Source organism: Colletotrichum gloeosporioides (genome assembly GCF_011800055.1).
Source record: "Colletotrichum gloeosporioides strain Lc1 chromosome Unknown consensus_6, whole genome shotgun sequence".
Classification (NCBI taxonomy): domain Eukaryota; kingdom Fungi; phylum Ascomycota; class Sordariomycetes; order Glomerellales; family Glomerellaceae; genus Colletotrichum; species Colletotrichum gloeosporioides.
Genome location: NW_025544651.1, coordinates 202,899 through 218,922, shown reverse-complemented (window position 1 = coordinate 218,922; position 16,024 = coordinate 202,899). Strand labels below are relative to the sequence as shown.

The window sequence follows — 16,024 nt, the reverse complement described above, 5'->3', positions numbered from 1 at the left end:
CATACGACCATTCAGACACCAAATACTTTAAGGACTGATATAGGCCGGGACATATCGTTGTATTCTTACTCTCTCATCAGTCAGCCCTTATTAAAACCTTTCTTCAAGTCACAACTTCCAACTGTCAGAAATATTCATTAACCCGTCCAGCATGCTGTGGGCGAAAGCTAAGTCGACATTGCGCGAGCTTGAATTTACTTAGGTGACCGTGAGAATCGGGCTGGACTGGCATGATGTAACACAAAAGGAAAGGTCAATAAGATACCTCACACACAAAGTGCCGCTGACAGGTATTGGCTGCTGATCTGTCAGCCAGGCACGTCGAGCCAATCTCGCAGGTGATCTGTATGCAGGTCGGGTTAACATCTGGCCGCGGATGCCGTTGCACAAGCGCCCATTTCCCCATTGGGGGTCCGGATTAGGCAGCATCGCAATTTTCTGAATTTGACAGACGGCATCGACATTCCCATCGGGCGCCTTTGGTCGACCTTCTTTAGGCCTACCTAAGCAGCGAACGATGAATCAGCTCCAGCATCCGAGTACATCTGGACCAAATGAGCACGCTCTGCTTCTGGGTCCGCGTTTTCCTACCATTTCAGGAGTCACCACGACCCAGCCTTTCCCAAGTTCCAGCAATTTATCTAGTCTGTCTACGACTCTGGCATTGGGCGGGGACAGCAACCCCTACTCTCACTGGTATATCAATAGTGTCCAACAGCAGTTCGTTCCCCGCAAGCCTGCATACATGCCACCCGAAGACTAACCATCTAAATCCCAGATCATTCGATCCAGCGAAGAATGCGTACGATAAAGCGGTCGATATTCTGCGAAAGGAGCTTACAGCAGCCGAGTGTCAAGTAATATGGCTACAAAAGCAAAATTCAATTCAGGATGTCAGATCGGCTCTTGAAAAAGCTTTGGAGGAATACCAGAAGAAATCAAAGGCTTCAAAGGCTCGAGACTGGCTGGCAAAATGCTCGTCTCGAGTAATGTACTATGGAGGTTGGCTGAAGTTACTTTACACCGAGTTCTTCAGGAATGAAACTCATTACGAGACAGCTGTGTTTGACACGTTCTCGCAACATCATCCCGAATACGTATCCCTGGCCTGGGGTGCCTTCAAGTTTATATTCATTGTGAGTGTTCCTGGTCTTGGTACCTCCATCGGCTCTTGACTGACTTACCGAGGCGGTTCTCAACTACGAGGAGCTGCTTGTGGAGGTCTCAAAAGCTGTTTCTCGAATCGCCGACGTGCTGCCTCGGACCGAGCTCCACTCGCTACTCTATTCTACCCCACAAATGCAGGAGACCGTGGCTCAGCTCTATGCAAAAATCCTAGAATTCTCGATAATTGCTATCAGGTTCTATAAGAAAGGAAAATTGTCACATTCTATTGCCTCCATTGTCAAGCCCTTTAGCTTGACCTTCAAGCCAATCATTGAAGAAATCAGGGAGAGGTCAATACGTGTTGATGAGCTTGCTAGTGCGCTTTCTAAAGCCGAGATCAGAGACCTTCATGTGAAGGTCCATGGGCTCAGCCAGTCGGTAGCACAACTGACTGAAATGATGGTTTGTGAGTTGCCGCACAAACAACCCAAGGTCATAATATTTCCACAACGACTGATTCTGGCGCAGTGCAAAACCAGTCAATCCTATCTCTTCAAACGCAACACAAGCAAATGTTTCAAAGCACGCAAATAGATGCCATACGATCAGCGATACTGATCTCGGACACTCCAATCGCAGCCGATAGCCTGGACTGGTGTCGGTCTATGCGAAATCGTCGCCGGCAAAGGTCTGTTACTCAATTGCCTTTACTGGCGATATCTAGGCTCAAGCTCTGGGTCTCCAATTCAACTTCCTCTCTACTACTTGCAGAAGAGAGAGGTGTCACTACGAGTGCGGTCGATTTTGCCGCAGACTTTATCGACATCGTCCTTGAACACGAGTACCCAGTTGTTTGGGCTCTTCCATCAACTACCACCGTGTCCAAGGAGACAGCAGAGCCAGTGTCGGTGTCTGGAGTTCTTAGATCTCTCATATCCCAAATCATCACAGTTAACCCTGGCCTTGTAGTTGAAAGTGCTACCCCCCTTACAGCCCAGCATTTCAAGAGTCCCATGACGATTCAAAAATGGTTTAACGTCTTTGAACGATGTATTGCAAACTCTTCACGCTTGTTTGTCGTAATTGATATGAGCCTTATTGAAGCGGCTTTACAACATGAAGAGTCGGAGGCACAGTCCTTCAGTATGGACGAGTTCGTTGAGCAGATGGTGGTTATAGTGTCACGAAAGGTGTCTGGGGGCCTTAAGGTGGTTATCGCTTCATGGAGACTCGGCTCATTCACGAATCTAGACCCCGAGGAGGTTTTCAACGAGAATCGGATATATACAGACAGAGGGCGGCGCGTAGAGATGATGATGAAACAACCAAGGTTTCGAGCGACAGATCGACGGAAGCAACGACAAACTACAGCGAGATTTAGATCTAGCATGGCCTAACAGACCCAACGGACGTTTATATTTCAAGTTCGCGCATCAAGAGACACTTCAAATGACTAGAGCAGTTGCAGAACACAACCCAATCATACAGAGAATTAGGGCGCGGAATGTCAGGACAAGTTCGGTAGTACCGAACGGTGGCATCTAGGAGCCCGAATTGTGAGCCTTGCTGCGCCACACCAGGTTGAATGCGACGTGGGCGGCTTCCGCCCAATCATCAGAATGTTGATATGCAAGTGGTCTCGTGTATCTGTCACGTGTGTAAGATCGACTGATAACAGTTTGCCTGAGCGAGGCATCTGTCTGCCTCATCTGCTGCCGGTGTCAGCTTGAGTAGCCGTTTCGCGGGTTTTCGATTGTTCATCTGATCCGAGGACCATCGTCAGTGACACAAAGCTATCGAGCTATTATCGGATTATCACTCAATAATCCGATAGTCCCCTTTCTTATTTCTCATCCATCTTTGCGTTGCCTTTTGTCTAAATCCTCTGCAGCACAAGTGGACCCCGCACTCGTTGTCAGAATAAACATCAGCCTGTTCTCATCGCGACAGCAATGTAAAGGCCGACAACGGCTGTCCAGAACGATTGAGACACGGTATAAATAAGGGTATCCATCATGAGTAGGCGATACTCTCCCGGCCGGAGGGGTTCCGGCTCAGATACCGAAGACGCGATTTCGGAAGGAGAAACCGGCAGCAAACTCTTCATGAATTCAACAATTTCACGCGACGTCGATATCGCACAAGAAGAACAAGATTCACTTTCAAGCCTGAACGCAAAATTTGATTCTTCGGGTAAGCCTGATCAATTATCCATGAGAAAGGTCGTTGTCTGTTAACGAAGCAAAAAGCCCTGCGTTTGAGCAATCTGCATGAGCCCAACCAGCCGGGACCCCAACGGCATGACCTAGTGCCATTAACCTCCGCCAGAAGTATGTCCAGATCACCCCAGGGGTTCGCCTCTCGTTCAGGTACGCCATCTTCAGGTAAGATGCCACGGGTGACTCAGCCGCCGCCGCCGCCGCCGCCGCCTGTTCGGCTCCCTCCGGGGCCCAGGCCCCCCTCGGGAATTTATCCGGGTAGAAGACTGCCTCCTCCAAGACCCCCTCAAATAAGAGCAAAGAATACAAGACCTAGGCCCCTTCCGAGCTCACGCGGGCCTCAAACTTGGATGGAGCCGCCTCGCAGACAGAGTAGGCCACACGGGAGCTACTCAGAATTGAAGTCATCGAGGAGCTCCAAATGGCGAAGAAAATTGCAAGAAACCCGCGACCCGATTTCCAGCCACAGCCTCCAAGATTCAAGCGCAGAAAACACGTCTCAACCTATTGGGGATGACATTAGCAATGTTCCAGGAGATGGGGATGATGCAGGGGATCACTTAGTAACCACTCATCAGAAACCGGCCAAAGTAGATTCTCTCGCAGAATCGCTGAGCACGCTCGCAGAGCAACACCTCAAACTCGACGTTCTGGACGAATCCAAGAACGTTCCAAGTTTCATATCCTACCTTCTCGACACGATTCAGATGCTGGAAGCTGAAGTCAGCTACCAGAATGCTGACTCTGAGAGCAACGTCACCGAGAGTGACTATGACGAACAGAACGCCTCGAGCGTTCCAGCCGCTCCGTGCTTTCAAACTATCCATCGAATCTATTGCAGCAATCCAAGCCACAATCACAGCATGACGCTTTTCGAAGACGAACCGGTAGCCAAGACAAAGGCTGCATCTTCTTTCGCGATGAGACTTGAAGCCCGGGATGAGATAGAAAACTTGGATTCCTATTTATCCGAGCATCCAGAGTTCTGTTTCGTCGTCATCAGAGAACACACTTGTGTCAGAGATCAGGCTCGAGAGGTATCCCATCACCAATCCGACTCAACAGACCACAAACCATCACAGAGATCTGAACGATTGGCCATCGTATCACCGCTGCTCCGAAAAGGACTTGACCAAATTGCACAGTATACCCTCGAAGAAAGCCACTATATCGTGGAAGATGGAATGGGAATGGACGCTCCTTATCCTTTTCTCTTTCATCATAGAGAGAGGCTTGTCGAGCTTGCTGATGACAACACATACGGGCCAGTCCTGCTGCCTTTGATAGAGTTTTTGAATGAAAACTATACAGAGGAGTATGAAGAAGCAGTCAGAATGTTCGATAGGGGGGTCGTCAACGCCCGCCATCTGCAGAAGCTTTTTCAGCCGAACCAATTGGTCATTTTGAAGACCTCTGACGAATTCAATGTCTATGCGTTGGACGACTCCCCAGAGATTTCGAAGGAAGACGTATTATTCACGGGATGGTCGTATTTTTATGTTGAAGGCAGCTTACGACAAAGGATGTGGCGCGATACCATGAGTCCTGTTGGCAATGAAGACGTCAACATATCAAATCTCAAGGTCCATCCGGTCAGCTTCGGAAGAAAGGAAGACATTCAAAAATTGACATCAAGGGGCGAAGCCTTTTGGAGAATGAAAGGGCAATACTATGGGTGCTATACTGGCTGGGATCATCGGCACGACCATTGCTACGTATGTCTTCAAGTTCCAATTTACCTCGACGGAGATTCTCATGTGGTCTGCTGCTAAAACAACCAAGAACTCATCTCGATTCATGGTAGACCTAGCTACTCATCAGCTCATGCATCCGCCAAAAAAACCTGATTTTCACGTCCCGACCGAGCATCCAATCAACTATGCCTGGCCAAAGAAAATCAAGTGGGAGGACAAGATAACACCCGATACGATTCTGCTTCTTCCTTCGACCGTGCACGGTTTCAATCTTCAAGAGAAAAAATGGGGTATGAGTGACCTTGATAATGAAATATCCAAAAGTCCGAGTATTGGTATGCTGACGATTACTTAGTTGACCTAGACGTGGATAAATTCCATCCGGTCTCATGGAACAAAAACGCATTCAAGCGTCTGGTGCTTGAAGAGAAGACAAAGGAGATGATATATGCCCTCGTAGACATTCAAACAGCCACGAAAAGAATGGACGACATCATAACTGGGAAGGGGAACGGTCTCATAGTTCTTCTTCATGGCAGTCCTGGTACAGGGAAAACCCTGACAGCCGAGAGGTGAGACATGCACTTTTTGAAGCAAATTCAGTTCTTACTGAAGCTCTCCCAGTGTGGCAGAAATTGCAGAGAAGCCACTGTACCGTGTTACCTGCGGTGACATCGGTACTGAGGCTCAAGATGTTGAGAAGTATCTATCCACGGTTCTATACCTGGGAAAGCTATGGGACTGCGGTACGTACGCTATGACAATCATTCCTATGAATCATTTCTGATGCTTCATAGTTCTTTTGCTTGACGAAGCCGATGTCTTCTTGGAAGAAAGAACTTTTGCCGACTTGCAAAGAAACAGTTTGGTGTCAGGTAAGCGTAAAACCCCATGCTGATCATCCATCAGTTTACTTTCATGATGTCTAATTATGAAAGGGTAGTTTTTCTACGAGTGTTGGAATACTATGAGGGTATCCTCATCCTCACATCTAACCGCGTCGGCCACTTCGACGAAGCCTTCAAGTCGCGCATCCAGGTGGCAATCCATTATGATAATCTTTCCAAAAGATCACGCAAAGCCATCTGGCAAAACTTCCTCGAAATGATTGAGGATTCTGTAGATGAAGATGCGAACATCGCCGAGCTTGAAGCTCATTTGGATCAGCTAGCCTCGGAGGAGATGAACGGCAGGCAAATCCGTAATGCCTTACTCACAGCAAGGCAATTGGCCAAGCACCGGAAGGAACGGTTGGAATGGGAGCACTTGGATCAAGTAATGAAGACTTCGGCGGCTTTCAACAAGTATCTGAAGACGGTTCGTGGACAGAGTGACGATAAGCTAGCACGAGACGAGGGGCGGCGATGAAGTCGAAGCAACATGCAAGGCGGGGACTTTTGGTTTTCTTCTCCTTCACTCTTTGGATTTTGTGAAAGATAAACGGCGTCCAATTCAATGCTATTTATCAGGGAAAATAGACCAAACAATTACATCAGACTTGGAGTTCTTCCCTAGCCCAATGACATCAATCATACGTAGAGTACACATCTGCCTAGGCGGTACAACCCCTACCAGCTGAGGGATCAAAACCACGCAATATTACTGCAGCATTAATTGAAAAGAACCAAGAAAGCGGTGGTGTTTACTATTCGGCGAGTTGTGAATCTTTGTGATACAAGGCCAGCTTTCCAACGACAGCCACCTAGCCGTAAGCAAGACACCCCCGACATCTCATATGTCCAAGCCACCAAGTTCCACAAGAGCCCTTAAGTGCTGACAATGTTGGAGCGCCACACGGCTTGGGTCGGGTGATTGATTGGGACGCTTCCAAACAATCTGTGTTTTGGACACCGTCCAATCGCCATGGAGTTGGCTGACGACAGTCAAGGGGCAGACTCGCAAGTCAGTATACTCACGCACTGGAACGTTGTGTATATGATCCCTGAGGACTTCACTGGTGTTCGGAAATTGGGGAGTGGAGGCTACACAGTCAAGAAACAAGTCCGCTCCTTGTCTGGCTCTCTGGTGCTGTTATGTTATTGAAGAAATGATAAACGGACCTAAGCCAATTGACATGGGAGCAAACTGAGTCCCGGGCCCCTCTTGCTTCACGGCAAATCCCATATTTCATCACGGGGTGCTTCAAGCAATTATCTCGTCCTGGCTTCGAAGTTCACGAGTTCCGCGTCTCATCTTTCTCTCGTCAGTTTTCTGGTCATGCGCATCGATTATGTTGTATGATGACTTGCAAGAACTACATGGTAAAATCCGGTTTCAGTTCCTCACACTTACCCGCTCACCATACCCACACCGCGCCCATCACGCCCTAGCATCAATGTTGCGAGCAAACTGGATATCAGCAACCGTATCCCCAACCACCACCACCACCGTGGACGCATGGACGACCGCATCAACCAGCCCAGCCTCACGCATCTCCGGCACCGGCACGTCCATAAAACTCCCAAAATCAGGCTTCCTGGTCGCACCGGGCGTCTCATCACCCAAAATCAGGTCCTCGAGCACATAGCCATCAAGGCCATTATTCCGCAGCGCCGCGCGGACGGCCTGCACGGCCTTGTTGCTAACGTTAGCGACGGGGATCTTACGCTGTCGCAAGCTCGACAGGACCTGGTCGGCGCCGGGGAAGGCCCGGATGAGCGACTGGCTAAGCTCTTGGGCGTACAGCCGGCGGTACTCGGGGATCCAGTGGTCCTGGCCGAGGGCGGCGGGTGAGGGATGCAGCGCGTGGAATGTGTCTGCGAGGCCGGCGCCGCTGGAGATTAGTCTGCGGACATCGACGAGGACGGGTGGCGGAGTAATGAGGCGAAGGTGAGCATTATTATTTCTTCGATGGAGGCGTGAGTGTCGAAGAGCGTGCCATCGAAATCGAAAACCACAAGGTTGGTGGTGGTCATGGTGTTTGGGATGTTTGGTGAGCTGATGATGTGGTGGAAGTTCTACAGTCACGACCTGAGGCCAGCAAATCTTTTAGTGCACGAGACATACAGGTCTGCCACCATTGCTTACGCCACCTGCAGCTCTAATCAATATCAACGCCCAAAGTTGATACTGTCCGCTGCAGATCGGCCACAATAGTAGCGACGAGTCCTTATAGAAACATCATGAGGACCCTTACAAAGCAGCCGCGAGGAAGGAACCCTGGCAGTTCGAACCCTCTGCTGTACACCTAGCGAAACAACTCCGTATTCAACAAAGGAACGCACGAGTTATCGGACTTTATCCAAACAGCCTCGAGCATAGACATAATTCAGCCAAGTGGACCGCAGCTTCCAGAGGATGTTCTCCCCGCCTCATCATTGGCTCGCTCGCATTCCAGTAGTGTAGTCCGAGCACACGGCCAGCTGCATTATTTGACTCTTGCCTCAAGAGACGAGGAAAGTCTTCGGAATAAGACGGCCTTCAGTATGGGACTCGGACTGGAGATGTGGGTTTCACGCGGCTTGATGTTTGGGAGTCGGGAAGACGGAGGAAAACACGGGACCACTCCGAGACCCATGGGGCAAAACCCATGCCGGCCCGGACCCGACTGCAGTCCTACGTTGGGAAATGTCCGCAGAGATCGTGGCCGGCCCATATTCTCGGAACCGACCGCTTACACGCCGCCAAAGCCCTCCTTCTACCAAAGTCCCTGAACCCACCGCACGGCAGGCCAGGCACCCATCTCACAAACAGCCACAACTCAAACGGCTCTCCCAAGAAACACCAGCCCCAATCAAGCACTTCTTAATGCAGGAGACCCAATTGGCCAAGTCCCCTGTCTACAGGATTGTGGACCCGAAAGCGCCCAAGCAGTGACGCCGCGCTACCCTTAACCTCTTGGACAGATTGAGACAAGGGGCAGACGGCGCGTAGGTCTAAACCGCAGTCGTCAAAAAGAAAGGATTCAGCGCTAAATTCTGACGTAAAACGCCCCCAAATAAGGGTTTAATCTTCTTTTTGGGATGAGCAATCCGAGTCTCTGGGCGGGATGAACGAGGAGGGGAAATCTGCCGTTCGTCGGGTATATGTCATGCAGCCGTCCGCAAACCCCCTCTTCTGTTGAGATAGCATCCGCAGTCCTGTATTTTCCGAAAGGGTTCAGTCATCCCATCTCCGGAATTCATCCCATTTCACGGAAACGCATACGAGTCGAGACAGCTGAATCATGGCCAGCGCAGCCCCCGCCGTGATTGGAGAGCTGGCGGGGAACGGGACGGCCAAGGCGGGCAGCTTCCTCGCGTTCCTCGCGGAGGACGTGCAGAGGTCGCCGGTGCTGTATTCGACGTTCGCCGCGCTCCTGGCGCTTCTGGTGCTGGTGAACAGGCTGTCGTCGCCTGCGGTGGAGGAGCGGGAGCCGCCGCTGATGAAGCCCACGATCCCCGTCATTGGGCACTTGGTTGGGATGATCAAGCACGAAAGTCATTATTTCAAGTTTCTTGAGTAAGTTTCGCAACGGATTTGGGGTGGGATGGACGCGATTGAGAGATCTGGAGCTGACGTGGTGTGTTTTAGACCGAGGGGCTTCCGGATCGCGACGCTGCCTATCCTGGGCGGGAAGGTGTACGGCGTGTGGTGTCCTATGCTGGGACAGGCTGTGCATCGCAACAAGGACCTCTCTTTCGAGCCGTTCGCTCTCGAGTTTGCGCAGCGAGAGCTGGGGTTCGATAACGATACGCTCAAGATTCTCCGTGATTCGACGCTGATGCCCGAGTTCTTTGACGGGATCCACGCGGGGATGACGCCGACGAACGTGCGACGCATGAATGCGAATGCGTTGAGATACGTGGCCAAGGTGCTGGAAGAGATTCCGGCTGGGGAGGCGTTTGAGACCACCAACTTTTTCCTGTGGGTTAGGGATTTGATGACGCTGGCGACGGCCGAGGCGCTGTATGGACCTGCGAACCCGCTCGCGAAGGATTCCAGCTTGATGGAAGAGGTTTGGTAAGTTCACCTGCCGGCATGTCTCATTTGACTGTACTGACACCGCGAAGGGCATTCGATGCTGGCTTAGGTCTCCTCATGCTGGGCGTCTTTCCGTCCATCATTGCGAAGAGATGTTACCAGGCCCGCGCCAAACTGCAGGCGGTGCTGAGCGACTACTACGGAGCTAGAGAGGACGATCATGAGGAAGCGGCCCAGATTGTGAAGAACCGAGCAAATGTTTTGCGAAAACACGGTATCTCAGATAGGGAAGTCGGCACGTTCGAAATTGCTCTCCTCCACGTGGGCACGTCCAACACGATACCGACTCTGTTTTGGTTCGTTGCTCATGTCTTCACCAACGCTGAGCTGGTAGCCAAGCTTCGAGAAGAAGTGGCAGCGGTTGCCACGCACGGAGCCGACGGCGAGGTGACCATCGACATCGGTGCGATTGATGAAAAGTGCCCGTTGCTTGTGAGCTGCTACCGCGAGTCCATTCGGTTGTCGAACAAGGGCATGGGGCATCGCCGTGTGATGAAGGACACGACCATCTCCGACGGCAGGGGCAACACCTACCTGTTGAAGGAAGGCTGCAACATCCAGCTGTCGCATGAGGTCTCGCATAGCTTGGAGAGGGTCTGGGGATCAAACTACGACAAATTCGTGGCAGACAGGTTCGTAGACAAGAAGGCTGAAGGAGACATCATGATGGAGAAGGTCAAGAAAGCTGCGTTCATTCCCTTTGGTGGTGGAAGGCACCTGTGCCCGGGACGCAACTTTGCGTTTGCTGAAAACCTGGGGTTCGTGGCTTCGCTGGTGTTGGGCTTTGATGTGACGACGCTGGACGAGAACAAGAAGGCAACGACTGCGGCCCCAAAAATGGACCGATGTCCGATGACGGCTGCGGCAGCCCGGCCGATCAACAATGGCGAGGGTTTCGGTGCCCGCGTCGCGAGCCGGGAGGGGTGGGAGAGGGTCAAATGGCAATACACCAGCTGAGGGGTGTGAGGGTCCGCGTTGCCGAGCCGTAGAAATAATTTCGCCCATCGATTCTGATTTGTTCAGAGGAGTGCTTCTCTTGGCACCCAAGCATGATGATGCAGCTGTACGACTGACGTTGGTGATGATGACAGGCGGCTCTCAATGGCCCCAGTCACGGAGGGGCTAGTCGCATGTCGCAGGCCTCTGATCAGCGCTTATTGACGTCCGGCATTCGGAATGTGGAAGAGCAACCGATGGCGACGTGTTGCTGCGGCCGGGAATCGACGGAGATTGGGCGGTGATGAGTGATGATGCTGAAAGTGCTGGGAATCAAGCTTGAAGCCCACAGAACGAGACCAGGGTGGAGCTCATCGGAGCTGGAGCTGGAGCTGAAGCTCCTCTGGACTGGCTCAGCCACAGCCACACGTGACAGCCACCGACATTGACGTCATGGCGGCGTCGTGCTACCAGCAAGCAATGAAAGCTGGAAGGAGGAGCGACGGGATACTTGTTTTCCGCTTAGGTTGCTGCTGCATTTCTTGTCCTCCTCTTGGAAACGGAAATGTCACTGTGATTAAATAGACAAAAAAACTCAAAAAACGAAAATCGCGGCCCAACCCACCATTCCAGACCAACACACATCGAAATGAGCTACGCGTTCCGTCGCGTATGCCTTCAATTGCCTGCCAGCATCGGTACCAAGCATGGCTCGCTGTGTCAAGCTTTACGCCCAGCCGGAGTCGGCATCGGCAGAAGCGTCCCAGCTTTCGGACGCGCGGCCAGTCACTCTGCAAACCGCCGGGATGAGGTCGAGAACGCCAAGGCCAAGAAGACCAACAGGGAGGACATGCACAAGGAGGAGCAGAAGGAGAAGGATGAGCGAGCCGAGCTGTTTGCCATGAGGAAGCAGGAGGAGAGGCCATGGCATCGGGCTGGCAACGAAGTCGAGCAGCGGGAGTCGTCCAAAGATCCGACAAACGGTGATAAGACCCGCGGTACGCACCGACTTCCAGCTCCGAGTGTTTGGGTTCTGCAGTTACCTTGCATGCTGACCCTGTTTTAGGACGCCTGCTCACAACTCCGACCCGATTACTGAAGCTCATCCTTCCGCTGCCATTCTACGCGGAGCAAACGAGGATCACACAGGCCCCCAAAAAAGATGGGGAGAAAGATGGTGAACAGGAGGAGATTGCCCCCCTTGCACTTCTCGTCCACCCCCAGCAGCCACTGTCCTACCTCGAGAGGCTCCTCCAGGCCGAGATCCCACCAATTGACGACGGCCGTCGGGAGCGCATTCCCAGGATATACTTCCGAGCCGAGGCAGACCATAAAGGAAAAGACCAGCACAAGGCTGCCACGAAAAAGCAAGAGGGCAATGTTGCCTTGTACTCCGGCCTCGGCCGCGAGGGTCCGAAGAAGAAGCAGGACGATACCAACTGGGTTCGCTGGAGCAGCAGTACTGAGGTCGGGGACTTTATCCGAGATGCTGCGCGCGGACGAGAGTTCTCTATCGGCATTGAGGGCTACGACCAGGAGCTTCGCGTAGCGGTGCCCAGCTTCAACGACCGAACATACTACATGCGAATCCGCTTGCGCAAGTTATCGCACAAGGTCGAGCATTTTGCGAAGCTGAAGCAGGAGTGCGACACCCTCGCCCACCGCGGCGCCCATCGCATCGCCCAAGGCGGATTCGGAGTGCTGCTGGGCTGGTGGGGGGTGGTCTACTATGTGACCTTCCACACCGACTTTGGCTGGGATCTCGTCGAACCGGTGACGTATTTGGTGGGCTTGACGACCATTATGGGCGGCTACCTCTGGTTTCTGTACATCAGCCGGGAGCTCAGCTACAAGGCGGCGCTCAACGTGACGGTGTCGAAACGCCAGCAGGCGCTCTACCAGGCGCGCGGGTTCGATCCGCAGACATGGGAGCAGCTCGTGCACGAGGCCAACTCGCTGCGACGGGAGATCAAGATGGTGGCGACCGAGTACGATGTTGACTGGGACGAGACCAAGGACCTCGGCGGCGAGGAGGTTCAAGAGGTGCTCGACAAGGAGCGCAAGGACCGGCGACGGAAGCACGACGAGGACGACGTGGAGGAGGACGAAGACGATCGCGCGCGTGAGCGCAAGGACCAGAAGAAGCAGGGGCAAAAGGAACCCGAGGGCGACGACAGCAAGAAGGCGTCGTAGAGCATTTGCCTCTTTCCAGTGCGATACCCCTACAGTGTATGATTTTATTTACCGTTGCATCTCGAGCATGATAGACGGCGATAGTAATAAGCGTCCAAACGTTCCGTCATGAGCTGTTACAGGCGACGTGACTGGAGGTGAAATGTAGTCAACGACAGAAAGTGTCGGTGTGTTGAGTGCTGAAAGTCAGGCGGAGAAGGATGCTGAATTGAAATTTCAGCTCCCCGGGGCCCCCAATGCAACCTCTTCACTTGGTATCCCCGTCACCTTGGCAAACAGCCCACCTCTGGTGGTGTGTCCCGGTGAAGAAGAGAGTCGGGTCGGCCTCACCGAGCCGTGCTGGCATCAGCCTGCACAGCATTCTGACCAGCCAGCACACCCAACCTTAAGACGCTAACACGTGCGCTACAGAAAAGCTCACAGGCGAGGAGCCGCCGCACCTACGCTCCAGGCCTGTACCATGCCCTTATCGGTTGGTGGCACCCCGCCGCGGCCGCCAGCGGGAGAGCTTCACCCCACATGATTGACGCATCATCATGCCACCACCCAACCAACAGGCCCCTGTTTGTCAGAATCTCCCTACGCTCGATATGCGACGGCGATGAATGGCCATCTCCGACCGAGGGAGGGGTTCTAGAAGGCCTCCCCGGATCTGACGATAGCCGCATGTGCCTGGAGACATCTCGCGACGTCTGTTGTTCGCGTTGTCGCGTCTGGGAGTACTTATTGTCGCTAAAGAAGCTGCTTCTTCTCGACCCCGCCATCTCCCTTCTCGGTAGTGTCTTTCCTCTCCTAAGGTTCTCCCTTTTTTCCGAGCACATCAGCAATCCCCGAAGACGGCATCTTGGAGACGACCACTTCGAGAAATACCTCAGCGCACACCTCCATCTCGCTCGTGCCACCACACCGACTCACCGCGACCTGACCCCTCCTTGGCCCCTCTCCCGCCCTCCACCAGCTTCCCAAGGCGACTGCCCTAAGGGTCGTAGCTCCGCTCCACCGCCCAGAGCGCGCCAGCCCACCACCATGCCTCCCCAAATCATCCACCTGCCCGACGGCCAAAAGTTCACAGTCACCCCCGTCTTCGCCGGCCTCTTCTTCAAGTCCCACGACCTCAACACCCACAACAACCCTTTCCCCATCGGCTGGACCATCGTCCTCAACACCGAGGACAACGACTCCGAGCCCTTCGGAGATGCCGCCGTCAACGGCGACCACAGCGACGATGAGCGCGCCCGTGTTGCCCGCCGGCACATCCATAGCTTCAAGCAGCCGACGCTGCAGAACGACAACCTCTTCATCTCGTCCATCTCTCAGCCCTCGAGCACCGAGTTCAAGCCCGCCGCGAGCCCTACCCGCCAGATTGCCATGATGCTTTGGGTGACCCTGTACTGGTACTTCCACCAGCCCCGACCCTCTCCCTACCTCGTCACTGAGGCCTCGCGACTCACCCCGGAAGCAGCCCGGCCCAAGGGCGAGTGGCGCATCAATATCAAGCGCGACGGCGTCTTGCGCGGGAGGAACTTGATACCCAAGTTGGAGCGCATGGGATTGATTGCCTCGCTCGACTCGGCCGTCGGGACAAGGTTGGAGGACAACGGGGAGGAGTGGTCGCAGATGTTTGTCTCGCGAAAGATGTTCTGGCAGATACCCGGTCGCTTGTTCCTGTTCACGCTGCAGAAGACAGGCGGTGGAGGACCCTCAGACTCGCCGACAGGCAGCAGACCGACATCGCCTGTCCGCGCCGACTCGACCCATTCCCGCCACCACACACCCATACACACGCCGCACCAGTCGACCGGCAGCCGCTTCGACGTCGACCTCCCCGGGGGCCCGCCGCCCATGTCTGCGGTCATTACGCCCAGCTTCCCCATCGGCCCGTTCTACTCGAGCTCGCACCTGCCGACGTACTACCCCCCAGCGCCACTGATGTACACAGTCACAGACGGCGTGCGGCACCCCATCCGCCCAAAGCCCGGCCGCATGGGCGAGGTATTCTACTCCCGCTACATCCCGAGCGCCGGCCAGTACCTATCCTTCCGCGTCGCCTCCCTCGCCCCGAACGCCGTGCCCTACCTCGGGCCAGTTGGCCCAAAGCCGGCGGAGAACCTGCACCTGATGAGCCTCTCCGACACGGCGCTCCTTCAAAAGTGGCTCGCGAACCCGCGAGTGCAAGAGTTCTGGGGCGACTACACGCCGAACTTCCTCGAGAACGCCCTCAGCTCGAAGCACTCGTTCCCCGTCATTGGCATGTGGGACGGCATCCCGTTTGGCTACTTTGAGATATACTGGGTCAAGGAGGATATCCTGGGACAGAAGCTGGGCAACGACGCCGACAACTGGGACCGCGGCATCCACCTCTTCATCGGCGAGGAGTGGGCGCGCGGCCGTGTGCCGGCGTGGCTGTCCAGCCTGGTGCACTGGTGTCTAACGGACGACTACCGTACGATGAATGTTTGCTTGGAACCGCGGATAGATAACACAAGGTGAGATCTTAGGTGCTCGGTGTGTGGTATTGATACTAACGGACAATAGGTTCCTCCGACTACTGGAAAGTGCAGGCTTCGCTAAAGAGCGCGAGATCGCATTCTCCCACAAGCAGTCGTACTTTATGCGGATGAACAGAGACGCATGGGACGGTCCGGCGTTGTGATGATTTTATCAAGGTTCTATTGAAGTTCGAAAAGGTGGCAGCTATATGACATTATGCAGCGGCAGTGGGTTTGCGACATGAGAGACAGCGAGCGTAGAGATGTTTATTTACCTTCATATATACACACGCGGGACACGAATTACCCGATTTCATCAGCAATCAGCTGCATCGAAAAGTGCTTCTCGTGATTCCCATGCGCTTTCACCCGTGGCATCGCAATCATCAAGTACGATGCCATCGCAGAGCTGACTCGGGACGAG

The 16,024-nt window shown here is 53.6% G+C and overlaps 4 protein-coding genes and 1 pseudogene across 5 annotated transcripts; 4 read left to right on the top strand and 1 right to left on the bottom strand.

Moving 5' to 3' along the window:
• Positions 1 to 554: 554 nt before the first annotated feature.
• Positions 555 to 6,388, top strand: GCG54_00014471 (putative 26S proteasome regulatory subunit-like; the record flags this gene model as incomplete). Its single annotated transcript, XM_045414302.1, is given in 9 exon segments — positions 555 to 1,136; positions 1,189 to 1,573; positions 1,600 to 2,437; positions 3,562 to 5,041; positions 5,055 to 5,310; positions 5,385 to 5,592; positions 5,645 to 5,766; positions 5,818 to 5,895; positions 5,964 to 6,388. The coding sequence occupies 9 exon segments, from the start codon at positions 555 to 557 to the stop codon at positions 6,386 to 6,388; spliced, it is 4,374 nt and encodes a 1,457-aa protein (XP_045270880.1).
• Positions 6,389 to 7,339: 951 nt separating this feature from the next.
• On the bottom strand, positions 7,340 to 7,935 carry GCG54_00014470 (annotated as a pseudogene). The gene has a single exon. A coding segment is annotated over exon 1 (596 nt).
• A 1,250-nt stretch (positions 7,936 to 9,185) lies between these two features.
• GCG54_00014469 (uncharacterized protein) lies at positions 9,186 to 10,939 on the top strand (the record flags this gene model as incomplete). Its single annotated transcript, XM_045414301.1, has 3 exons — positions 9,186 to 9,460; positions 9,533 to 9,961; positions 10,012 to 10,939. 3 exons carry the CDS (start codon positions 9,186 to 9,188, stop codon positions 10,937 to 10,939), a joined length of 1,632 nt encoding a protein of 543 aa, XP_045270879.1.
• Positions 10,940 to 11,567: 628 nt separating this feature from the next.
• Positions 11,568 to 13,111, top strand: GCG54_00014468 (uncharacterized protein; the record flags this gene model as incomplete). Its single annotated transcript, XM_045414300.1, has 2 exons — positions 11,568 to 11,916; positions 11,985 to 13,111. The coding sequence occupies 2 exons, from the start codon at positions 11,568 to 11,570 to the stop codon at positions 13,109 to 13,111; spliced, it is 1,476 nt and encodes a 491-aa protein (XP_045270878.1).
• A 1,026-nt stretch (positions 13,112 to 14,137) lies between these two features.
• On the top strand, positions 14,138 to 15,764 carry GCG54_00014467 (Acyltransferase fer5; the record flags this gene model as incomplete). Its single annotated transcript, XM_045414299.1, has 2 exons — positions 14,138 to 15,597; positions 15,647 to 15,764. 2 exons carry the CDS (start codon positions 14,138 to 14,140, stop codon positions 15,762 to 15,764), a joined length of 1,578 nt encoding a protein of 525 aa, XP_045270877.1.
• Positions 15,765 to 16,024: the final 260 nt, after the last annotated feature.